The following is a 26,454-nucleotide window of genomic DNA, read 5'->3' as shown; positions in this document are numbered from 1 at the left end:
AGTTAAGAACAAATTCTGATTTACAATGACGGCCTACCCTGGCTAAACCCTAATGACGCTGGGCCAATTGTGCGCCGCCCTATGGGACTCCCAATCACGGCCGGTTGTGATACAGCCTGGAGTTGAACCAGGGTCTGCAGTGACGCCTCTAACTGAGATGCAGTGCCATAGACCTCTGCGCCACTCGGGAGCCAAATCATACATTCATACCAACAAAGTTCTGTTGACCTATAGTCATATTATACTGTATGTTAACGCATAGCAAATATATGAATCCAAAATGAACTTTATCTTACCTTAAAGCCAGCAGCCACTTCAGTGAACCTGGTACTTCAACGGAAATCAATAAGGACCTGAACCTATGTGTACTGTGTGTGTGTGTGTGTGAATATAGAAGACCAGAGTGTATGTGTACTGTGTGTGTGTGTGTGTGTGTGTGTGTGTGTGTGTGTGTGTGTGTGTGTGTGAATATAGAAGACCAGAGTGTATGTGTACTGTGTGTGTGTGTGTGTGTGTGTGTGTGTGTGTGTGTGTGTGTGTGTGTGTGAATATAGAAGACCAGAGTGTATGTGTACTGTGTGAACGTTTGTCTTATCTGGCAAAAGGTGTGCTATCGGACTGAGGGTTAAGGTTACAGGTTTATGGCAACCCTTTGCTGTTTAAAGGCACAGCACCTGAGCTGCCGTGGCCATGACGAGGCCAAACACAATGGTAAAGTTACTGTATCATGCTGTCTTAGCATTAGAATAAGACCTATCGGGGCATGTCTTAGACAACAAAATGATATGGACTTAGTTTGTCACGCCTCTTAACGCTCTTCATGGCACATACCGTAGTCATCTTTTTTCTATAGTTGGTTTCTAGATTAGCATGAGAATATTGGAAGAGATGAACTTTATCTGAAGTGGGTTAAGGTTTTATAAATGTTAAAGGAGTTACAATTGGAAAAGTTTATTTGGAAAAGCTAAGCATTTATTGAAAGACATGTAAATAAAACATTGTTCAATCTAAAAGGATGTACTAAATATCAAAATGAAACTCTAACTGAAAACAAGTTAACAAGTTGAAAAGCACTGTTAGATTTTTCAATATCATGACATCACTACAGTAAAATATTTTCACCATGTGAGAGAATTCATACAAATATTTTTTTTGTATGAATTTTCTCAGTAATCCATATATTACTTCATCTTAGTTTGAATATTACAAAATATATTAGTGAAATTCTAGTTAAGAGACCAATATCATCCTGCAGAGCCAAAAACTGCAGCAGCAAACAGTGCCTGGTTCCATTAACAAAAAACGGATGCAACTTTACCACATCATTTTGCAGTGTTCAGGGCTTGTCCTAGTGAGCACAACAGTAAGGCCAATCTAGTTCACATACTGGCACTACAGTACTTGTAAAACAATACTGAACAGGACATAGAGCTATTATATAACTTGCAAAGCATTTTCCCTCTTTACCAAGTATTCACTACCTTCATGGTTAATAAGCAAGCTGACTTTGTATCTTGCATCTAGTCTTGGTTGAAAGATAGCGGATATTAAGTCGTCCTACCTAGTGACCCTCTTGGTAATACATAGCTAGCCCCTCGCTCTATATAGTGGCTATATTTCAGAATCCTGTCATCATTCCATGTGTAAATATTGCTTTATTTTCCGTTCACATTACTATGACCTGTAGGGGTCAGTAGAGGTCTTTCTACAAAGCTAATAGTTGACTATGTCCCCATCAAGAAACAACCCAACAACCAACAGCCCAAAACTCTGGTGGTTGAAATACCAATATGGTTGAAATTCCATCTGGCCTATCGAAGGGACAGGTGAAGCTACAATAGTTATTGCTTTTACCAATGATGTGAATAGGTATGATTATACCTGTCCAATTCTTCCTGGTCAACATAAAGTGCCTAGGTAGACTTAGGGTATAGCGTTAGGGGTTGTTTGTGGACAGAGCCTACTTTCCCCTTTTCATATTACAGGTAGACTAAGCGAAATGACATTGCCACGAGCAGCACCACAGATATTGTGATAAGCGAGATGCACGACTCCGCTCTCACACAGTCACACACAGAATCTGCGCATGCGCACGGGTTCGCTTCACACTTTTACAACATGGTAGCCACAAGACCAAAACAGAGGACAAAGTTGAGCCTCGGGCTTCAACACTCTTAGTTGTAGAGGAAATTGACCCACTATGCTGTTTACTTTCTGCGTATATGTCATATCGCTGAGTCTACCTTTAAGTGGTCTAATATCTTAGCCGGTGGAGGAATCTACGTAGTTCCCAGGGAAGAATCCCTCTACTCCGTTGAGCAGTCCCTCACACCAGCCGTCTTCATTCCTCTTGATCAGGTAGATGACTTCTCCCTCCAGGAACACCAGGTCTCCAGGCTTCCCTGAGTTGTAGCTGTACAGCGCCACCACTGGGAGGGAAAGTGAATTGCAATGAGACAACCAAGACAAAACACAAACATAGACCAAATGTTATGGTATGATTTGGTCAGACATTGAATAAGTACTGTAAAAGTATGCATGCAATTAGGGACATGACAGCATTTAGTCATTTATCTATTGGTGAATATGCATGGAGCACTATCATACCTTTCTCCAAAAAGTCTGTTGGGCCAGTCGTGTCATAATCCGCAGGGGGAGGTAGGAGTGACATGTCGTCATCAAAGCCCACCACGCTGTTGGGAAAATGTGGAGGAGGAGGGGCTGGGATCACCAGATCTACAGGATTGGACAAAAGTCATATACAGTTGAAGTCAGAAGTTTACATACACCTTAGCCAAATACATTGTAACTCTGTTTTTCACAATTCCTGACATTTAATCCTAGTAAAAATTCCCTGTCTTAGGTCAGTTAGGATCACCACTTTATTATAAGAATGTGAAATGCCAGAATAATAGTAGAGAGAATTATTTATTTCAGCTTTTATTTCTTTCATCACATTCCCAGTGGGTCAGAAGTTTACAGACACTCAATTAGTATTTGGTAGCGTTGCCTTTAAATTGTTTAACTTGGGTCAAACGTTTCGGGTAGCCTTCCACAAGTTTCCCACAATAATTTGGGTGAATTTTGGCCCATTCCCCCTGACAAAGCTAGTGTAACTGAGTCAGGTTTGTAGGCCTCCTTGCTCGCACACACCTTTGCAGGTCTGCCCACAAATTTTCTATGGGATTGAGGTCAGGGCTTTGTGATGGCCACTCCAATACCTTAACTTTGTTGTCCTTAAGCCATTTTGCCACAACTTTGGAAGTATGCTTGGGGTCAACGTCCATTTAGAAGACCCATTTGCGACCAAGCTTTAACTTCCTGACTGATGTCTTGAGATGTTTCTTCAATATATCCAGATAATTTTTCTTCCTCATGATGCCATCTATTTTGTGAAGTGCACCAGACCCTCCTGCAGCAAAGCAGCCCCACAACATGATGCTGCCACCCCCGTGCTTCACGGTTGGGATGGTGTTCTGCCTCCCCCTTTTTCCTCCAAAAATATCAATGGTCATTATGGCCAAACAGTTCTATTTTTGTTTCATCAGACCAGAGTTCATTTCTCCAAAAAGTACAATCTTTGTCCCCATGTGCAGTTGCAAACCGTAGTCAGGCTTTTTTATAGCGGTTTTGGAGCAGTGGCTCCTTCCTTCCTGAGCGGCTGTTCAGGTTATGTCGATATAGGACTCATTTTACTGTGGATATAGATACCTTTGTACCTGTTTCCTCCAGCATATTCACAAGGTCCTTTGCTGTTTTTCTGGGATTGATGTACACTTTTTGCACCAAAGTATGTTCATCTCTAGGAGACAGAACACGCCTCCTTCCTGAATGGTATGACGGCTGCGTGGTCCCATGGTGTTTATAGTTGCGTACTATTGTTTGTACAGATGAACATGGTACCTTCAGGCGTTTGGAAATTGCTCCCAAGGATGAACCAGACTTGTGGAGGTCTACATTTTTTTTAACTGAGGTTTTGGCTGATTTCTTTTGATTTTCCCATGATGTCAAGCAAAGAGGCACTGAGTTTGAAGGTAGGCCTTGAAAAACATCCACAGGCACACCTCCAATTGACTCAAATGCTGTCAATTAGCCTATCAAAAGCTTCTAAAGCCATGACATAATTTTCTTGAATTTTCCAAGCTGTTTAAAGGCACAGTCAACTTAGTGTATGTAAACTTCTGACCCACTGGAATTGTGATACAGTGAATTATAAGTGAAATAATATGTCTGTAAACAATTGTTGGAAAAATGACTTGTGTCATGCACAAAGTAGACGTCCTAACCGACTTGCCAAAACTATAGTTTGTTAATAAGAAACTTGTGGAGTGGTTGAAAAACGAGTTTTAATGACTCCAACCTAAGTGTATGTTAACTTAAGTCTTCAACTGTAAACCCAAACTGAAGATCGGCTGCACCACTTGCCATACAAGTAATTCAGCATCAAAAGTGTATCAAAACTATAGCTATACTGCATAACTTGTTCCGAGGACTCTTTAAATCAATTTACAGTACCTAGCTTCTTTGAAACTCTTTTCTCCACATAATGTGTTATCTGTTATATTGAAAAAAAAATAAGACATATCTATCAAGGAAAAGACGTTACCAACCCGGTGTCTGACGGACTTTTAGAGGACAGAATCTGTCCGTGGCTTTACCTTCCGACACAGTAGACTCAACAGCAATAGCAGCAGAAGCAGAAGCAGCACCAGTGACGCAGTCATTCGGACAGAAGTCACCCTCTCACGCCCCCCTCCCCGTGGCCTGGAGGGTGTACTGCGGTCTCACACTGTCCCCACTTACCCAGGTGATCCAGGCGGGCGGGCAGGCTGGACAGGGGGCTCAGCGACACGGGAGGGGCGAGGGGAGGAGGGTATGAAGGGGGAGGGGGGATCGTGACTGACCGGTGAGGTCACAGAGGGAGAGGTAGGAATGGGTGACGGAGAAAGATGACGTCAGGTCAACCAAAAGGGGTCTTTAGTGGGGACTCCACATGTATTTGAATAAATGTTTTATTGCACCTTTATTTAACTAGGCAAGTCAGTTAAGAACAAATTCTTATTTACAATGACGGCCCAAATGCTAATGCTAGCACTAATATGAAGCTAACACCATTGCTTAAGCAAGGCTTGAACTTTCATCATGCATCATAAACCTAAACAACGGTAGTGTAATATTAAACCAGTTTTGCATTAGCCATGTTCAGCTCCTCATGAACTAATGATTGGTATATTAATACTAAGACATGAGGCCATATTGGACTACAGCTGGGGGTAGGACCTGGGATGGGGGAGGGTTGCCAAAGTGGCCTTACGTGATTGGATGTTTGGCAGGAAGAGCGAGCGAGTGTAGAGTGAGCGAGAGCTTGGGCCTTTGCGGACCCTGAGGGACATGGAGCGCGAGCTGGGGGGGTGACGACGTACACAAGAACGCCTGGGCTGCAGAGCTGAGCCGGAGAGAGACAGGTCAATGGTCAAGATCAAGCAGACAGACACAGAGAGAGAGAGAGAGAGAGAGAGAGAGAGAGAGAGAGAGAGAGAGAGGGAGAGAGACAGAGAGACAGAGAGACAGACAGACAGACAGACAGACAGACAGACAGACAGACAGACAGACAGACAGACAGACAGACAGACAGACAGACAGACAGGAAGACACTGAAGAGTCTAATAACAGAGATAAGGACAAGAAAACACCAAAGATCAGCATCAGCGAGCATGCTCTGCATAGAAAGACAGACAGATAAACAAACCTCAGACAGACAGCTAAAGTAAACAAATAGATACCAATATTTTAACAAATCAGATCCTTTGCGTCATTAGAAATGGATGTGAGGTCTTATTCTAGAGTCCTTTCAAAACCCCTTGTTGAAAGACCATTAAAAGTACAGTGTGGCACATTTAGGGCTGGGTGGTCCACCAAACCAACCCGCTCCTTTTACCTTCATCCACCTCATCACTCGTTGGAGGGGGAGGGCCAGGGAGCTCCAGGCCCTCACTGGTTGGTGGAGGGAGTGGCTCGTCAGATGGTGGTGGCATGGGAGGCGGGAAGCTGTTCTCTTCAGCTACTAAGAAAATAGTATATTTATGGAAGAGTATCTGCTTCCTTCATCTGATTTAAGTTGATATTCAGCGTTTCATAACGTGTGAAATCAGTAACACAATCATGCAACTAGGCCATAAAAGTATTTATTTCTTAGTATCACAGTGCAGGCACCAGGTTGTTTGTTCCTGGTTTTCTGCCTCTAGATGTGTCAGCATGTGCATGTCTCTGGGTGTCTCTGTATGCACACATTGCGTGTTCTCATTTCCTCTCCTACACTGTGCTGTGCAGTGTGCTAAAGCTGTCTCACAGTGTGGGAAACACAAAAACAAGCCATATTTTCCACCTAGATGTTTGATATTGAGTGTGATATTCATTTTATGACATGTTAATGTACTTTAGTTACTCATACAATACGTTTACAGTCAATTACTAATAGTATGTACACTAGTTACAAATAGTTTATTCATGTTTTACGAAATTCATTGCTAAAGTGTTATGCAGACACTTACCAGTCTCCAGTGGGGGTGGGGCAGGGGGAGGGGGAATGCAGGCTAGGCTGGTATGGGCAGGTTCAGGACTGCTGGTTGTGGGGGGCAGTGGAGGGGGAGGAGGGACATCCAGAGAGGAGGCAGGAGGCGCCATGGGAGGAGGAGGAGGGGCCGGAGTGGTCATGGCGGCGTCACCATCCTCCATCAGAGACAGGGGCGGTGGTGGGGGCGGGGCCTCCTCCAGCAGAGTGGTGATGATGTCAGAGTCAGGTGACGCGGGCCAGCTGGGGACCACGGGGGGAGGCACGGCCTTGCCGAAGCTGGACCTGTTACAGGAGGGGGAGGGCAACGTCAAGGTAAGCTAGGGGTATATTTCCATGGTCTGGGTGGAGATATTCTACAGGCTACTCTACACACAAAATATACAAACCCAGAAGCACCACACTTAACTGAGGTGTCTGAGTACTCGTAAGGAATGGAGTGTTTAGTAGTAAGTGTCAAAGCTGATGTGTGTACAGTAAAACTGTGTTTCCAGGAAGTGTTTTTTACCCAATGGAGCGATCATGGAGAGAGGTGAGGGACGCCCCTTGAGACAGAGAGGGGGCTATGGGACACTGGACAGGCTCTGGGGGTGCTCTGGAAGTGCTCCTGCTGAAAACACACACACACACACACAGCCATAAGCGTCACATAGCATTATCACAAATACTGGCACTTGAACTCACACAGACCAGCTCTATCAACTCATAAATAGTGAGAAACATGCAGAAAGCTTCAAATCATACATATTGACTGAGAGATGTTGTTATCTTCTCTCACTTAACAGTTTAAATATGCTACTCAGTGCAAATGCTACCCGCACATTTGATTTCTATACTTCCTGGTTTGTTTTTGGCATAATCACATTGTGAAAACTCTGTGCTCGTTCTCCTGCCAACAGTAAATCTCCCTCTGGCTGAATGGCATTCAATCCCCTACTGAATGAACACAACAAACATGATTGGACAGGAGGTGTGGTTAGCCATGAATACTGTTTAACCTCCTTCCCCAACCCTACCCACAGCACACACGCACGCACGCACACACAAATTATTTTAAGGATTTCTTTTGCTGATGTTTCTGGTCTTGAATAAAAGTTCAATAGAGGGTTTTTGTGGGCCACTGAGCATAGAGGACGTGCAGAAACTAGGCTTCCTGTCTGAAGGACTTCTACAGGAAGTGAAACCGTTACAGTTAGACTGACAGTGTGAGAGCAGAGCAGTCAAATGGAGTCAGCAGTGTCAGCATCATACCTGATGGTGCCGCCATGTTTGCGTGTTGACCCTGCTTTCCCCAGCAGCTTACCAGAATTCTGTGGGGAAGTGGTGAGAGAAAGAGAGACAAAGGGAGAGCAGAGTGAAAAAGAAGAGGTAGTTTATGTGTGTGTGTGTGAATGTGTATGTGTGTTGTAGATGAGTGAATTGTGTTGGAGCATCAATGAAGCGCCTTGGCAGCACTAATTAGTGAGTCTAGCCATTTTCCCACGGTGCACAGTGGCCTGCTGGCTGCTTAATCTCTGTGTGTGTGTGTGTGTGTGTGTGTGTGCGCGTTGTATCCGTGCATGCTTGTGTGTGTGTGCTAATCGAGATCAGCACTACGCAACAAGCTGCTCCTCGCTAAGTGGATGTGGTGTAGACTAGAGGCACGGTGGTAGAAAATAACAGCTGCTACCTAGCTGCATTAGAAAGGCTTGTCTAGAGCGCTAAGGAAACCTACGGAGCCTTTGTCTCCTGCCGTAGCATCCTGGTTTTAAAAAGTCGTTTTCACCAACTTTGTATTATGTCATTTCATATCCACCTCAGTCATTTCCAACATTACTACTGAATATTGATTGCAACATACAGTAGAGTACAGTTTTGTAGCTGTATAGTAAGACACTTGCAGGGAAAGTACACTGCTCAAAAAAATAAAGGGAACACTTAAACAACACAATGTAACTCCAAGTCAATCACACTTCTGTGAAATCAAACTGTCCACTTAGGAAGCAACACTGATTGACAATAAATTTCACATGCTGTTGTGCAAATGGAATAGACAACAAGTGGAAATTATAGGCAATTAGCAAGACACCCCCAATAAAGGAGTGGTTCTGCAGGTGGGGACCACAGACCACTTCTCAGTTCCTATGCTTCCTGACTGATGTTTTGGTCACTTTTGAATGCTGGCGGTGCTTTCACTCTAGTGGTAGCATGAGACGGAGTCTACAACCCACACAAGTGGCTCAGGTAGTGCAGCTCATCCAGAATGGCACATCAATGCAAGCTGTGGCAAGAAGGTTTGCTGTATCTGTCAGCGTAGTGTCCAGAGCATGGAGGCGCTACCAGGAGACAGGCCAGTACATCAGGAGATGTGGAGGAGGCCGTAGGAGGGCAACAACCCAGCAGCAGAACCGCTACCTCCACCTTTGTGCAAGGAGGAACAGGAGAAGCACTGCCAGAGCCCTGAAAAATGACCTCCAGCAGGCCACAAATGTGCATGTGTCTGCTCAAACGGTCAGAAACAGACTCCATGAGGGTGGTATGAGGGCCCGACGTCCACAGGTGGGGGTTGTGCTTACAGCCCAACACCGTGCAGGACGTTTGGCATTTGCCAGAGAACACCAAGATTGGCAAATTTGCCACTGGCGCCCTGTGCTCTTCACAGATGAAAGCAGGTTCACACTGAGCACGTGACAGACGTGACAGAGTCTGGAGACGCCGTGGAGAACATTCTGCTGCCTGCAACATCCTCCAGCATGACCGGTTTGGCGGTGGGTCAGTCATGGTGTGGGGTGGCATTTCTTTGGGGGGCCGCACAGCCCTCCTTGTGCTCGCCAGAGGTAGCCTGACTGCCATTAGGTACCGAGATGAGATCCTCAGACCCCTTGTGAGACCATATGCTGGTGCGGTTGGCCCTGGGTTCCTCCTAATGCAAGACAATGCTAGACCTCATGCGGCTGGAGTGTGTCAGCAGTTCCTGCAAGAGGAAGGCATTTATGCTATGGACTGGCCCGCCTGTTCCCCAGACCTGAATCCAATTGAGCACATCTGGGACATCATGTCTCGCTCCATCCACCAACGCCACGTTGCACCACAGACTATCCAGGAGTTGGCGGATGCTTTAGTCCAGGTCTGGGAGGAGATCCCTCAGGAGACCATCCGCCACCTCATCAGGAGCATGCCCAGGCGTTGTAGGGAGGTCATACAGGCACGTGGAGGCCACACACACTACTGAGCCTCATTTTGACTTGTTTTAAGGACATTACATCAAAGTTGGATCAGCCTGTAGTGTGGTTTTCCACTTTAATTTTGAGTGTGACTCCAAATCCAGACCTCCATGGGTTGATAAATTGGATTTCCATTGATTATTTTTGTGTGATTTTGTTGTCAGCACATTCAACTATGTAAAGAAAAAAGTATTTCATAAGATTATATCTTTCATTCAGAACTAGGATATGTTGTTTAAGTGTTCCCTTTATTTTTTTGAGCAGTATATTTCTTTGAACCTTTGACCTTTTTAATGGCATGGGAATGTTAGGTAAAACATGTGTTGTTAGTAATTGCACTTGAACTTGAGAAGTCAGTCTCACCTTCATGCCATGTCCCTGTGTGTCCAGGTCCGAGTAGGTGATGGGACTACGGGTGTACTTGGGTTTGGGCTCCTTGCCTGTTGCCGGGGGGATTATTTTGTGACTGCGGGGAACCCTCTTGGCTGTGGTGAAAGCCCCTATCTCTCTCCGGGCCACCTTCTCTCTGTGCATGTCCACTGTCTACAAGACAGAAGGCAGAGGATGTTGCCATCAGGGTATGAACCAATAACACTTAAATAGATATATATTTGTTTAACTACAGATAAACATGTGCCATTCTTAATTCCTTCCCTCTGGTAAAACTTTTTCCAAAATACAAAATAAACCATACAGGATGGAATAGCATGGTACCCTTTCTCTGACAACATCATTAGCTCAATATAGCTCATTCACAAACGTGGTAATATTGTCTAACTTTCTTTCCTCCCCCAAATAGAGGAAGTTCAAGTGAACCCTATCATTTCGTATACAGTTGTTAGGGACCCTTCATGGGTGCCAGCAGACAATGGAGGACATCAATCAGAGGTTAGCAGGAAGGAACATTCCATCCCAGCCCCTATGATACTCTGCGCTGAAGGTCAAAGTTCACACTGTAGCCCCTTAACCCACTCACCCCTCCATCCCCAACCCCCCTCCTCAGGTGACCTGGTTCTGTATGATAATGCTGGGCACGGAGCGTGCAGGAATGCCTGGGGTCTGTGCCAGCTTTGGGGACAGTGGGGCTACAGAGAGGGGGAGGGGAGGGGGGCGCAGCGGGAGACAGTTGGGCTGGTGTAAGAGAGGGGAGGTGGGGGGGGCAGTGGGACTGGTATATGAGACGGAGAGAGGAGAGGCACGCGGTGTACTGTGGATGGAGAAATCAGCTATTCTGCATTGAAGAAGGCCAGGGTCCCCAAAGAGTCCCTGGAAACCAGCCCAGGTCAGAGGCGAGGCAGAACATGCAGCTTTCATATGATGAGCACCAAGAGAGGAAGAGAGGGAGGGGGCAAGGAATAAGTGAAATTGGCACAGTGGGTACCAGTGACAGTCAGAGAACCCTGATGATCTAGGTGCAACAAAGCATCAGCCCCGGACGGAGGGTGACTCATGAAATCAAATATCCTTTTTTGTGCCTCTTCAATCCAGTCACTGCCTCTGATAGGCCTCCTCATTCTAAAGCCTGGGTTCAAGGAAGCAAACCTGCCTTTTTAGCAAGGTTAACTGTGCATTTCTGCTAACCAGTGGAGGCTCCTCAGAGGAGGAAGGGGAGGACCATCCTCCTCAGTGAATTTCAGAAAAATTAAAAAAATAGTGAAACACTAAAAATGTTAGCCTTTTTAGATAAAACTATGCTAAATATATTCACGTCACCAAATAGTTGATTAAACCACACTGTTTTACAATGAAGGTCTACAGTAGCCTCAACAGCCCTCTGTAGGGGAGCACCATGGTGTAGCCAGAGGACAGCTAGTTTCCGTCCTCCTCTAGGTACATTGACTTCAATACAAAACCTAGGAGGCTCATGGTTCTCACACCTTCCATAGACTTACACAGCAATTATGACAACTTCCGAAGGACGTCCTCCAACCTATCAGAGCTCTTGCCGCATGAACTGACATGTTGTCCACCCAATCAAAGGATCAGAGAATGAATCTAGCACTGAAAGCATAAGACACAGCTAGCTAGCACTGCAGTGCATAAAATGTGCTGAGTAGGTGACTCAGTGAGAGAGAAAGACAATAGTTTAACAGTTTTGAACAAATTAATTTCTTAAAAAATGAATAAGAGATAGAAAGCTAGCTATATATATTTTTTGTTGTTGTTGACACTTTCACTTTCACTTACTTAGCTAGCAAATGCAGCTAGCTCGTTTAGCCTACTCAAACACCCGGCTCAAACAGAGAGGGATGCTATGTTAGTTAGCTGGCTATGGCCATCAAACACTGGAACACTTCCAAAGTCAAGGTAAGCTTTTGGTTTTACTAATTTATTGCCACCGGGGCTTGCCAGTGTAACTGCTAAACTGCTGACTGTACACTGTACTGCATGATTGTCGCAGGTTTACTAACGCGTTAGTTCTAGTAGCTATGTTGACTATGACAATATGGTGACAATGATGTAGGCTGTGTGTGGTGGTTAACGGTTATGATAAGAAGGCTTGGCTTGGAAACGTTTCCTTGCCTGGTCCCAGACCGCTGTGTTATGCACTGAAGTCCACAAGCTAAGGGAAAAGGTGAGAGGAGGAGAGGGCATAGATGTGAGAAGGACTATACAATGATCAAAGTGATAATTCTGTTTGTATGTGGCTGTTATAAAAGTGAACAGTGTTTGCGTGTGATCAGGGGTATATTATTACTGCCAAAAAAACGTTTCTTAAACAGAGGCAAACGGAACGAAATGGGTATAAACATACCTGAATGTGTCCAATAGAAACTCTTGTTTGCAACTGTTGGACTAATGACTACACCCTAGATCAGCTAGATGGAGGCAAGAGTGTGCAAGGCGGTATTGAATGTGTCAATGTATGTCACCTTTCAAATTTATCTTGACCTGTGCACCTACGTTGTGAACTTACATTAATAGACTAGGTTGTAGCAACCTCCAGATGGGTATATGGAAAAATGTTGTATCATGTAGTAGTCTAAACCTAGCGATGTTACATTGAGCTGGGTAAATGGAATATGAATGACACTCATCCAAAATGCTGTAATAGAAATTAGGCAATGCTCATAAAAAAAAATGATCGTCCTCCTCCTCGGCACCAACCGCCACTGCTGCTAATATACACATGCTCGTGTTCTCTTCCTGAAACTGAATCGGGGCCTAACACATAAGTGGAGACATGCTAGAAATGCTACCTGTCCGATGAGGTTGACAGAGGACTCCATGTGTCTGAGCTGGGAGTTCTGTGCATCCAGCAGCTTGAGGACATTGGAGGCCAGGGTGCTGATCTGGTAGGCCACACTGGCCAGAGACTGAGTGGTGAAGTTCTTAGTCTCCTCCAGAGCCTTGGCCGCATCCGCACCTGCCTAATGGGAGGGAGGGAGGGAGAGAGAGAGAAAGAGAGAGGAAGGGAGAGAAAGACAGAGAGAGAGAGACATGGAGAGACTGAGAGTCATGAAAAAATAAATGCACACATGATGCTCATGTCACAAATGCCAAACAATAGAGTATGATTATGATTAGCCGGTGTGTGTATCATGGCGCCGGAGAAGATGGCTGGCATTTTACGTGCTCCTAACCAAATTAGTTTTTTTGTTAGTTTTTGTGCGTTGTTTGTAACTTATTCTTTAACTTATTCTGTACATAATGTTGCCGCTACCGTCTCTTATGACTGAAAATAACTTCTGGACATCAGAACAGCGATTACTCACCACGAACTGGCAGAAGCTTTTTTTTCCTTTAACGAGCCTGACAAGAACGTCATACTGCTTTGCCGGGAATAGGCCCAAATCCCCATCATTTTCTTGAAGAGAAGGCGCACTAAAAGAGGACAGAGGTCGGACTGTCTTCTGAGAATTCGTAGGCGATCGAATAGACCACCTTTACTCCACACACAGATACGCATACCAAGCATACAAAGCTCTCCCTCGCCCTCTATTTGGCAAATCTGACCATAATGCTATCCTCCTGATTCCTACTTACAAGCAGGAAGCACCAGTGACTTGGTCAATAAAAAAGTGGTCAGATGAAGCAGATGCTAAGCTACAGGACTGTTTTGCTAGCACAGACTGGAAAATGTTCCGGGATTCTTCCGATGGCATAGAGGAATACACCACATCAGTCATTGGCTTCCTCAATAAGAGCATCGATGACGTTGTCCCCACAGTGACCATACGTACATAGCCCAACCAGAAGCCATGGATTACAGGCAACATTCGCACTGAGCTAAAGGATAAAGCTGCCGCTTTCAAGGAGCGCGACTCTAACCCAGAAGCTTACAAGAAATCCTGCTATGCCCTCCGACCAACCATCAAACAGGCAAAGCATCAATACAGGACTAAGATCGAATTGTACTATACCAGCTCTGACACTCATCGGATGTGGCAGGGCATGCAAACCATTACAGACTACAAAGGGAAGCAGAGCCGAGAGCTGCCCAGTGACACGAGCCTACCAGATAAGCTAAACTACTTCTATGCTTGCTTCGAGGCAAATAACACTGAAACATGCATGAGAGCACCAACTGTTCCGGACGACTGTGTGATTATGCTCTCCGCAGCTGATGTGAGTAAGACCTTTAAACAGGTCAGCATTCAGAAGGCTGCAGGGTCAGATGGATTACCAGGTCATATACTGCGAGCATGCGCTGACAACTGGCAAGTGTCTTCACTGACATTTTCAACCTCTCCCTGTCCGAGACCCGTAGCACACACGTCTGTAGCCATGAAGTGCTTTGAAAGGCTGGTCATGGCTCACATCAACACCATTATCCCAGAAACCCTAGACCCACTCAAATTTGCATACCGCCCTAACAGATCCACAGATGATGCAATCTCTATTGCACTCCACACTGCCGTTTTCCACCTGGACAAAAGGAACACCTATGTGAGAATATTACTCATTGACTACAGCTCAGCGTTCAACACCATAGCACCCTCAAAGCTCATCAATAAGCTAAGGACCCTGGGACTAAACACTTCCCTCTGCAACTGGATCCTGGACTTCCTGACAGGCTGCCCCCAGGTGGTAAGGGTAGGTAACAACTAGAGGTCGACCGATTAATCGGAATGGCCGATTAATTAGGGCCGATATCAAGTTTTCATAACAATCGCTTTTTTTACACCTTTTTACACCTTTATTTAACTAGGCAAGTCAGATTAAGAACACATTCTTATTTTCAATGACGGCCTAGGAACGGGGTTAACTGCCTTGTTCAGGGGGGATTTGGGGATTCATTTTTGCAACCTTCTGGTTACTAGTCCAACGCTCTAACCACCTGCCTTACATTGCACTCCACGAGAAACCTGCATGGCAGGCTGACTACCTGTTACGCGAGGGCAGCAAGAAGCCAAAGTAAGTTGCTAACTAGCATTAAAGTTATCTTATAAAAAACTATCAATCTTAACATAATCACTAGTTAACTACACATGGTTGATGATATTACTAGTTTATCTAACGTGTCCTGCGTTGCATATAATTGATGCGGTGCCTGTTCATTTCTCATCGAATCACAGCCTACTTCGACAAACGGGTGATGATTTAACAAGCGCATTTGCGAAAAAAGCACTGTCGTTGCACCAATGTACCTAACCATAAACATCAATGCCTTTCTTTAAAATCAATACACAAGTATATATTTTTAAACCTGCATATTTAGTTAATATTGCCTGCTAACATGAAATTGTGTCACTGCTCTTGCGTTCATTGCCTGGCTCGTTGCAAACTAATTTGCCAGAATTTTACGTAATTATGACATACCATTGAAGGTTGTGCAATGTAACAGGAATATTTAGACTTAGGGATGCCACCCGTTAGATAAAATACGGACCGGTTCCGTATTTCACTGAAAGAAAAAACGTTTTGTTTTCGAGATGATAGTTTCCGGATTCGACCATATTAATGACCTAAGGCTCGTATTTCTGTGTGTTTATTATATTATAATTAAGTCTATGATTTGATAGAGCAGTCTGACTGAGCGGTGGTAGACACCAGCAGGCTCGTAAGCATTCATTCAAACAGCACTTTCGTGCGTTTTGCCAGCAGCTCTTCGCAATGCATTGCGCTGTTTATGACTTAAAGCCTGTCAACTCCCAAGATTAGGCTGGTGTAACCGATGTGAAATGGCTAGCTAGTTAGCGGGTGCGCGCTAATAGCGTTTCAAACGTCACTCGCTCAGACTTGGAGTAGTTGTTCCCCTTGCGCTACATGGGTAACGCTGCTTCGAGGGTGGCTGTTGTCGATGTGTTCCTGGTTCGAGCCCAGGTAGGAGCGAGGAGAGGAACGGAAGCTATACTGTTACACTGGCAATACTAAAGTGCCTATAAGAACATCCAATAGCCAAAGTTATATGAAATACAAATCGTATAGAGAGAAATAGTCCTATAATTCCTATAATAACTACAACCTAAAACTTCTTACCTGGGAATATTGAAGACTCATGTTAAAAGGAACCACCAGCTTTCATATGTTCCCATGTTCTGAGCAAGGCACTTAAACGTTAGCTTTCTTACATGGCACATATTGCACTTTTACATTCTTCTCCAACACTTTGTTTTTGCATTATTTAAACCAAATTGAACATGTTTTATTATTTATTTGAGGCTAAATTGATTTTATTGATGTATTATATCAAGTTAAAATAAGTGTTAATTCAGTATTGTTGTAATTGTCATTATTACAAATAAGTAAAAGAAATCGGCCGATTAATCGGCAGTGGCTTTTTTGGCCCTCCAATAATCGGTATCAGCGTTGAAAAATCATAATCGATCGACCTCTAGTAACAACACATCCGCCACACTGATCCTCAACACAGGGACCCCTCAGGGGTGCATGCTCAGTCCCCTCCTGTACTCCCTGTTCACTCATGACTGCATGGCCAAGCATGACTCCAACACCATCTTTAAGTTTGCCGATGACACAACAGTGGTAGGCCTGATCACCGACAATGATGAGACAGCCTATAGGTCAGTGACCTGGCCGTGTGGTGCCAGGACAACAACCTCCCCCTCAATATGATCAAGACAAAGGAGATGATTGTGGACTACAGGAAAAGGAGGACCGTGTATGCCCCCATTCTAATCGATGGGGCTGTAGTGGAGCAGGTTGAAAGCTTCAAGTTCCTTGGTGTCCACATCACCAACAAAATAACATGGTCCAAGCACACCAAGACAGTCGTGAAGAGGGCACGACAAAACCTATTCCCCCTCAGGAGAAATATTTGGCATGGGTCCTCAGATGCTGCACCATCGAGAGCATCCTGACTGGTTGCATCACTGCCTGGTATGGCAACTGCTCGGCCTCAGATCGCAAGGCACTACAGTGGGTAGTCCGTACGGCCCAGTACGTCGTGCCTGGCCGTGGGGCGGCAGGTAGCCTAGTGGTTAGAGCGTTGGGCCAGTAACCGAAAGGCTGCTAGATTGAATCTCCAAGCTGACAAGGTAAAAATCTGTCGTTCTGCCCCTGAACAATTCAGTTAACCCACTGTTCCTAAGCCGTCATTGTAAATAAGAATTTGTTCTTAACTGACTTGCCTAGTTAAATAAAGGTTCAATAAAAAGGCACTACAGAGGGTAGTGCGAACGGCCCAGTACATCACTGGGGCCAAGCTTCCTGCCATCCAGGACCTCTATATCAGGTGGTGTCAGAGGAAGGCCCTAAAAATGGTCAAGGACTCCAGCCACCCTAGTCATAGACTGTTCTCTCTGCTACTGCACAGCAAGCGGTATCGGAGCTCCAAGTCTAGGTCCAAGAGGCTTCTAAACAGCTTCTACCCCCCCAAGCCATAAGACTCCTGAACATCTAGTCAAATTGCTACCCAGACTATTTGCATTGCCCCCCCATCTCCTATTTACGCAACTGCTACTCTATTATTATCTATGCATAGTCACTTTCATAACTCTACCTACATGTAGATATTACCTCAATTACCTCGACTAACCGGTTCTCCCGCACATTGACTCTGTACCGGTACCCCCTGTATATAGTCTCGCTATTGTGAATTTACTGCTGCTCTTTAATTACTTGTTCCTTTAACTTCTTATTCTTGTTTGTAATTTTTTAAACTGCATTGTTAGTTAGGGGCTTGTAAGTAAGCATTTCACATACCTGTTGTATTCGGCACATGTGACTAACACAATTTAATTTAATCACTTGAGGATCATAAATATCATGATAATAATAGCATCTCATTTTGAAATTGACAATGTGGGATGACATTTTTCAGAGTTATGAGTAATATGATGCTGTTGAAGTGTCTGAGAAAAGCAGTGAAATCAGACCTCTCACTTCCTCCTCACACAGTAGAATTCCTTCCTGTTCTAATTCTTCGATAATTTCGAAACACACCCACAGTCTTTGACAGCACAGTGCTAAACACATTACCCCTTTTTTAGATATCCAGTGAAAGCACCTATTTACTAGCATGGAAGAAACAGCCTGATCGCTGCGTTCACAATTCTATTTCATTTCATTTCATGGTGAATGTACACAGCAATTTCTCCAGTGTTAAATCAAAGTTGACAGTGTTACATTTAACACTGGGCAAGTGTCTTTACAGGTCCACACATTTGTGCGTTAAATTAACAATGAGCTTAGTGCTGACGCTGTTACACTTTGTCAGTGATGGGGAATGAACACTTTCAGTGTTATGCAATAACACCTCATAAAGCATTTCTAACACTAGGAAGTGTATATAGTTTACACCAATGGTGTTATGCAATAACACCTCATATAGCATTTTTAACCATTACACTAAAAGGTCCGTATCTCTTGACAAGGTCATTTCGTGTTGGACATTATAACATTATTTACAAGTCGTTATTGCCACCTGCTCTTAGGTAAGGTTTTACAAATACTTCAGAACTGTCAGCAGACAGCAGACTTACATTTTTTATTTAATTATTTAATTTAATTGTATTACTTTATTTAACCAGGTAGGCCAGTTGAGAACAAGTTCTCATTTACTGCAACCTGGCCAAGATAAAGCAAAGCAGTGCGACACAAACAACAACACAGAGTTACACACGGAATAAACAAACGTACAGTCAATAACACAATAGAAGAAGAAAAAATGTAACATAACCATAGACCACTTAACTTCATTGGGATAGGGGGCAGCATTGGGAAGTTTGGATGAAAATCGTGCCCAGAGTAAACTGCCTGTTTCTCAGGCCCAGAAGCTAGAATATGCATATAATTAGTAGATTTGGATAGAAAACACTCTAAAGTTTCTAAAACTGTTAGAATAATGTCTGCGTATAACAGAACTCATATGGCAGGCAAAAACCTGAGAAAAATCCAACCAGAAGTGGTAAATCTGAGGTTTGTAGTTTTTCAAGTGATTGCCTATCCAATATCCTGTGTCTTTGGGGTCAGATTGCACATCCTAAGGCTTCCACTAGATGTCAAAAGTCTTTAGAAAGTTGTTTCAGGCTTCTATTGTGAAAGGGGAGAGAATAAGACAACTCACAGTAAGTGGCTCAGCTGAAAGCCTTTAGTTGTTTGTCGCGCGTGGCCGTGAGCGCGAGCTCTGTTCCCTTTCCTTTCTAATGACAACGGAATTGTCCGGTTGGAATATTATTGAAGATTTATGATAAAAACATCCTAAAGATTGATTATATACATCGTTTGACAGGTTTCTACGAACTGTAATGGAACTTTGTTGACTTTTCGTCTGGACTTTGTGCATTTGGATTACTGGACTAAACGCGTGAACAAAAAGGAGGTATTTGGACATAAAGATGAACTTTATCGAACAAAACAAACATTTATTGTGGAACTGGCATTCCTGCGAGTGCATTCCGATGAAGATCATCAAAGGTAAGTGAATATTTATAATGCTATTTCTGACTTCTGTTGACTCCACAACATGGCGTGTATCTGTATGGCTTGTTTTGGTGGCTGAGCGCTGTACTCAGATTATTGAATGGTGTGCTTTCGCTGTAAAGCTTTTTTGAAATCTGACACAGTGGTTGCATTAAGGAGAAGTATATCTTTAATTCTATGAATAACACTTGTATCTTTCATCAATGTTTATGATGAGTATTTCTGTAAATTGATGTGGCTCTCTGCAAAATCACCGGTGGTTTGGAAGCAAAACATTACTGAACATAACGTGCCAATGTAAACAGATTTTTGGATATAAATATGAACTTTATCGAACAAAACATACATGTATTGTGTAACATGAAGTCCTATGAGTGCCATCTGATGAAGATCATCAAAGGTTAGTGATTATTTTTATCTCTATTTCTGCTTTTTGTGACTCCTCTCTTTGGCTGGAAAATGGCTGTATGTTTTTTTTGTGACTAGGCGCTGACCTAACATAATCGCATGGCATGCTTTCACCGTAAAGCCTTTTTGAAATCGGACACTGTGGTGGGATTAACAAGAAGTTTATCTTTAAAATGGTGTATAATACTGTATGTTTGAGGAATTGTAATGATGAGATTTCTGTTGTTTGAATTTGGCGCCCTGCACTTTCACTGGCTGTTGTCAAATCAATCGCGTTAATGGGATTTGATCTCTAAGAAGTTTTAAATTGATACAACACTTCTACTCATGGGTGGCCAAAACTAAATAATTCAAAGCCACGCCGCCCACGACCCCAATATAATTTGACACTGTGCGTTGCCTTTTTGAGTGAATTATAGAGTTACCACCCATGACTATATTTGTTAGTGACAGAGACATGAATGTTGAATTCATTAATTCTCAGTCCTGTAGACTTCACCGAGTTCCTACTGCTAAACTGTTTATGACAATACGTTACATACAGTATATCATAAGGTCTTACTTTGATGGCCATGTTTTACCCCAACACAGTGGTGTTACAAACCTACTGGTTTACAGGCCACATCAGGCCTGCAAGTCACATTATGCTGCTTGCAAAGTGATATGTAATTCCCATTGGAATCCAGCCAGAGTTAGGACAGGCAACAGTTGGAAGTTTTATTCACCTGCAATCTGCATTAAGAATGACTGCCAGGGTTAGGAACATTGATAAAAGGAGCCTACCTAAACCATTTAAACTGGAACAACTATTTCAGTGATTGGATTAGTCCAGAAAAATGTATGCAATTTATCTTTGTGTAGGATAAGATGAATCAATCAATATCTGTTCAAAAACACAGATATTAAAAACAATCCCAAATAATCGAGCTGCAGTAGAGCATGCTGGGAAATCACATAATGTTGGTTTGGTTTTGATGTGAAAGTTTTACTCTCCACCGAGAAAATCGGACAGAATCAGACTCACACTCAACACTGGTTCTTAACATTAACACTGGGGTTATTTTACACCACTGAGAGTTAATTTCACTCCTGAATCAACCCTAGTAATGTTACACGGAAAAATCAACACTAGGTAACACTGTCCAATTTGCTGTGTTGCAATCAGACAGGTTCCAGCAGGCTACCTACAGTATTTAGAGCATCACCTAACAACTTGGTTGACAATAGGCTGCACATACCTGCCTTCCAGCATGGGGAAGTAGAGCCTACCCTTATATGTGCACTCCTTCACACTCGCATAGAAATGGGCACATAATGCATGCCCACTTCTAACACGCAGATGCACAGAGACTTCCTGTGTAACTTTCTGTGCTCAGATTAACACTATTTCTCTCTCACACTCAAATGTCAATAGAGACACACGTCACACACAGATACAACCAAATTAGGATGCACTCAATTGTGTTTCTCTTCATATTGAAATACTGTCTTTACACTGAAATATTTGAAGGGAGGTGGGTGACAGCGGAAGTGCACTTCTTCTTGCTCATCTTGACAATGCACAATCTAGCAGCATCACTGTTCCAGTGTCCACACTAGATCAGAATACAAGCACAGAAATGCTCTTTGCCAATTTTGTAAGCTTTCTAAACTAGTGTGAGTACTTCTGACTACGTAAACTAATCTGTTCCTCTTTCTTTGACAGGAATGTTTCTTAATGTATACTGAACAAAAATATAAACACAGCATGCAACAATTTCAACATTTTACTGAGTTACAGTTCATATAAGGAAATCAGTCAATTGAAATAAATTAATTGGGTCCTAATCTATGGATTTCATGACTGGGTATGCATCTGATATGCATCTGATACAGATATGCATCTGTTGGTCACAGGTACTTTTAAAATAAAAAAGTAGGGGCGCGGATCAGAAAACCATTCAGTATCTGATGTGACCATTTGCCTCATGCAGCGTGACATATCCTCGCATACAGTTGATCAGGCTGTTGATTGTGGTTTGTGGAATGCTGTCCCACTCCTCTTCAATGGCTGTGCGAAGTTGCTGGATATTGGCGCGAACTGGAACAAGCTGTCATGCATGTCGATCCAGAGCATCCCAGACATGCTCAATGTGTGACGTCTGGTTAGTACGCAGGCCATGGAAGAACTGGAACATTTTCAGCTTCCAGGAATTGTGTACAGATCCTTGTGACATGGGGCCATGTATTATCATGCTGAAACATGAGGTGATGGCGGTAGATGAATGGCACGACAATGGGCCTCAGGATCTCGTCACGGTATCTCTGTGCATTCAAATTGCAATTGTGGTTTTTGTCCGTAGCTTATCCCTGACCATACCATAACCCCACTCCCACCATGGGGCACTCTGTTCACAAAGTTGACATCAGCAAACCGCTTACTCACAAGAAGCCATACACGTGGTCTGTAGTTGAGGCCGGTTGGACGTACTACCAAATTCTCTAAAATGATAGAGAAATGAACATTACATTCTCTGGCAACAGCTCTGGTGAAGATTCCTGCAGTCAGCATGCCAATTGCACACTCCCTCAAAACTTGAGACACTGTGTTGTGTGACAAAACTGCACATTTTAGAGTGGCATTTTATTGTCCCCAGCACAAGGTGCACTTGTGTAATAATCAAGCTGTTTAATCAGCTTCTTGATATGCCACACATGTCCGGTGGATGGATTATCTTGGCAAAGGAGAAATGCTAAAGTGCCAAAATGTCCCTCCATTCACCCTCTGTGACTTCTAGGAAGATTTTAACCCGCTAATCCCAAAAAATACTCCCAAATTTTCACCATCATTGTAAAGCCCTAGTTATTGCGTTGCTTTGACAAAGTTATTTCTGAAGATTATTATTTATTTCATGTGATTAGTGATTCATTTAAGTCTGTGTTTTCTGGTGAAAAACTGAGCGTGTGGAGCATAACACGTCAACCTTGTTAGCCATAAATAGACAGGCTAGACATGTTTTAACAATTTAAAGTTTGCAGTGAATCTTGCATTCAATTGTCCCTCCATGTTGCACACAATTAGCTTCCATTCCCCTTGTCACAAGGCGATTGGCTGATTTAACTGGTAATTACCAGTTGGAGGGCCGTTCAAGTGGATTTCTCAGACGTGGTAAATTCCCATTTCCCACTTGGTTACGAACGCACCATAACACTGCTAAAAATCTACTGTAGAGCTGTATAGTAGTAAAGTAATAGTATAAACACTAATTGGAAGCACAAGACACCGACCTACACTTCGACATATTGTGGACCGTTGTACAGTTTTCATTTAAATTGGGCACTACATAATTTTTCATTATTTAGCTACGCTGAAGAGAGGCACTTACTATAGTCATTTTCTTTACCTCTTGAGATGGGAAAACACTTTTCACGAAGTTGAACATGTGCTGTTTATGACAGAATGTTAAAATTAGGTGAAATCCAAGTTTTTTTTTTTACTCACCATCACAATTTAAATGATATCACTGCCAAGTTTTGGCTTGGTGGCCCCAAAAATGATCTCCGTTGGTCAATACATAAAGAGTAATTTAAGAAGGCGAATTAGGAACCACTTTGGCCACGCTGTAGACTACACTCTTAGAATTAGTGGTGATTCGAGGAACCCTGCAAATTCTAGTCAATGGTTCATATTTGCACATTCGGCTACTTGAGGGGTTCTTGGAGGAACCTTGAATGGTTCAGCGTAGCATGGCGTTTATGGAGGAACCCTTTGAGTGGAGATATATATTTTTGGGGCCACCTGTTACATGCTAACCACACCAGCCACGTTGCATGCGCGAGCGTTGCAAAATAAACGTAGTACATACATATTTTTCAATAATTTAATCCAAACTGCTCGCTTGTGTCAATAAGCATCTGTGTAGGCAGAATATGATTTTGTGTGAATCAAAATGGGTCAAAATTTTACTAAGATCCAAGGAAAAAAGGACCTTGTGCATTTCAAGTAAAATAACAACCCAATGTTTATATCCCAGGACAAATTATTTAGCAACAAGCTAGCTAGCTAGCTAAATGACCATGAATGTTTCATGTGTTTCAACCTGTCCCCAAATTAACATAGTTGGTTCAGAGTTGGTTTTGATATTTCAACCTGCGTGTCCTGATCGCGTCTGTTGTCGATGGACAAAATCAACATGCGCACGTGTACCCAGTCTAGTCAGCATATTCGAGTAAATGTCATTCCTGTTCATCTGTTCTGTTGTATTGTCATCACATGTTAGGGTTGAACACTGGCAGTTGAATAGCTTTAGTGAGGCAAACAGAGGTATGAGCATATGTTAATCCCAAAGTTGGAGTAGTTACCACTTTATTACTGTATAAACTCAGCAATGTTAATATATTACATTACAATATGTGTAATATGCATAAATATTCAAGGGACATTTTAATTTGCAGTTTACAAACTTAACATTATGAACAGGAATGACATTTACGCTAACAGGTGACCAAAAATAACTATCGGAAAGCCACGACTCCAATCTGATAGGCAGCCACACCTACAATGTATTTTTTTATTTTTTTTTTAAAAGGTGGAACCCCTCCCATCACAAAAAGGTTCCGGTTTGAATCTTTACACAGGGGTTCCTCTAAGACCTTTTTCAGAGGGGTTCCTCAAATAAACCTTTTTAACTGGAAAGGTTCTGCCGGTGTGGCGACCCAAAAGGTTCTTCCAGGCACCTTTACATCTAAGAGCGTACAGTCTTCGAAAAAATGGTTCTATCACTAACCTAAAACGGTTCTTCGACTCTCCCCATAGCAGAACCCTTTGAAGAACCCATCTTGGTTCCAGGTAGAACCCTTTCCACAGCGGGTTCTACATTGAACTCATAAGAGTTCTGGTTTAACCTGGAACCAAAAAGGGTTCTACCTGGAACCAAAAAGAGTTCTTCAAAGGGACCGTTGGCACTATGCATTGGGGCAGGTAGCGTTCTCCTGGCATCCGCCAAACCCAGAATCATACGTCGGACTGCCTGATGGTGAAGCGTGATTCATCACTCCAGAGAACATTTCCACTGCTCCAGAGTCCAATGGCGGTGAGCTTTACACCATCCAGCTGGCGCTTGGCATTGTGCATGACTATCTTAGGTTTGTGTGCAGCTGCTTGACCATGGAAACCCATTTCATGAAGCTCTGACGAAAAGTTATTGTGCTGACGTTGATTCCAGAGGTAGTTTGCAACCGAGGACAGACACTTTTTACGTGCTACGGGCTTCAGCGGCCCCATTCTGTGAACTTGTGTGGCCGAACACTTCACAGCCGTTGTTGCTCTTAGACATTACCACTTCACAATAACAGAACTTACAGTTGACCGAATTGACTTGTTCAGTAAGGCCATTCTACTGCTAATGTTTGTCTGTGGGGATTACATGGCTGTGTGCTCGACTTTATACACCTGTCAGCAACCGGAGTGGTTGAAATAGCCAAATCCACTAATTTGAAGGCGTGTCCACATACTTTTGTAAGCTGTGTGAAAACAGTTGTGTTATGAAATGAGGAGAGAGATAAACCATTCTCTTTCACTATTTAGCCGGATTGATGCATGATGCAGGTAGGGCCTTGATTTGAATAGTCTATTCTCGTTTCTGTGAAAGTAACGGTACTGTGGGCTATTTGTTCAACTGCATTAATTGATAGGCTATGCCATGTCTACTAGCTACCGTATAACTTCGGCTGTGTCCTAAATGGATGTCTGCACTAAACGTCCCTCTCACCTGCAGGTAGTTATTCTCGCAGTAGTCGGCCACGTTCATCAGGTTGTTGTAGTTGTCCAACAGGGCTTGTCTCGCCGGCGGAGCCTCTTGGAAGATTTGAGTAATTTCATCAGTACAGCTTTGGTCCTTCATGATGCCCCTTTGCGCGCAACTCTCTTCCCGGAAACCCGTGGCGACTGCAACCTCTCCGCGAGGCCCTTGTGGGAACTTGTTAGCTGAAAGAAAATCACTTTTTAAGTCCACCACTCAGAGACATCATCACTTTGCAGAAGCAGTACCAAAAGTAGGGCTGGAGAATCTCCCGACTTGCGTTACCAAAAAAGAGAAGCTGTTTTACTTACCACTTGGCTGTGTGTGTCGTGTAGCTCACTTGATCTTCCTCTTTCTGCAACGCCTTGACATTTTGCAAGGCGAAGCTGCTGATGGTGTGTAACGCAATAAAGCCTTTGATGTTGTATCTATGTGAACGTGCCGAATATCACTGCGCATAATAATAGGCCTAATGTATGGAATTGATCCCTAAATTACCTCTTTAAAACCAGTGAGTAATGGCAATCAATCTTTTTTTTTTAAAAGGTATGCATGTCAGTTTAGCCTACGGTAAAACATGTCTTAAATGTAAAAGTAGTAGGCTACGAGTTGTCTGTCGGCGTCATAGGGTCCGCATTGTCATCCAGGCTAATGCATGCAGCAC

General features: G+C 43.4%; 1 protein-coding gene across 3 annotated transcripts; it reads right to left on the bottom strand.

Moving 5' to 3' along the window:
- Positions 1–950: 950 nt before the first annotated feature.
- On the bottom strand, positions 951–26,433 carry LOC115170978 (abl interactor 1). Of its 3 annotated transcripts, none has more exons than XM_029727399.1 (10): positions 26,102–26,433; positions 25,761–25,975; positions 12,975–13,145; positions 10,138–10,317; positions 7,823–7,881; positions 7,080–7,181; positions 6,552–6,856; positions 5,939–6,064; positions 2,608–2,736; positions 951–2,429 (listed from the first exon to the last, which is right to left on the bottom strand). In XM_029727399.1, the coding sequence occupies exons 2-10, from the start codon at positions 25,890–25,892 to the stop codon at positions 2,263–2,265; spliced, it is 1,371 nt and encodes a 456-aa protein (XP_029583259.1). In that variant the 5' UTR covers positions 25,893–25,975; positions 26,102–26,433; the 3' UTR covers positions 951–2,262. The 3 variants fall into 3 exon arrangements, with proteins under 3 accessions (XP_029583259.1, XP_029583261.1, XP_029583260.1); XM_029727401.1 differs by having other exon boundaries at positions 5,939–6,061; positions 26,102–26,297; XM_029727400.1 differs by lacking the exon at positions 26,102–26,433 and having other exon boundaries at positions 25,761–26,066.
- Positions 26,434–26,454: the final 21 nt, after the last annotated feature.

This window comes from Salmo trutta, chromosome 32 (genome assembly GCF_901001165.1).
Source record: "Salmo trutta chromosome 32, fSalTru1.1, whole genome shotgun sequence".
Taxonomy (NCBI): Eukaryota; Metazoa; Chordata; class Actinopteri; order Salmoniformes; family Salmonidae; genus Salmo; species Salmo trutta.
Note: the sequence above shows the minus strand (reverse complement) of the source record. Positions and strands in the feature narration are given on the sequence as shown.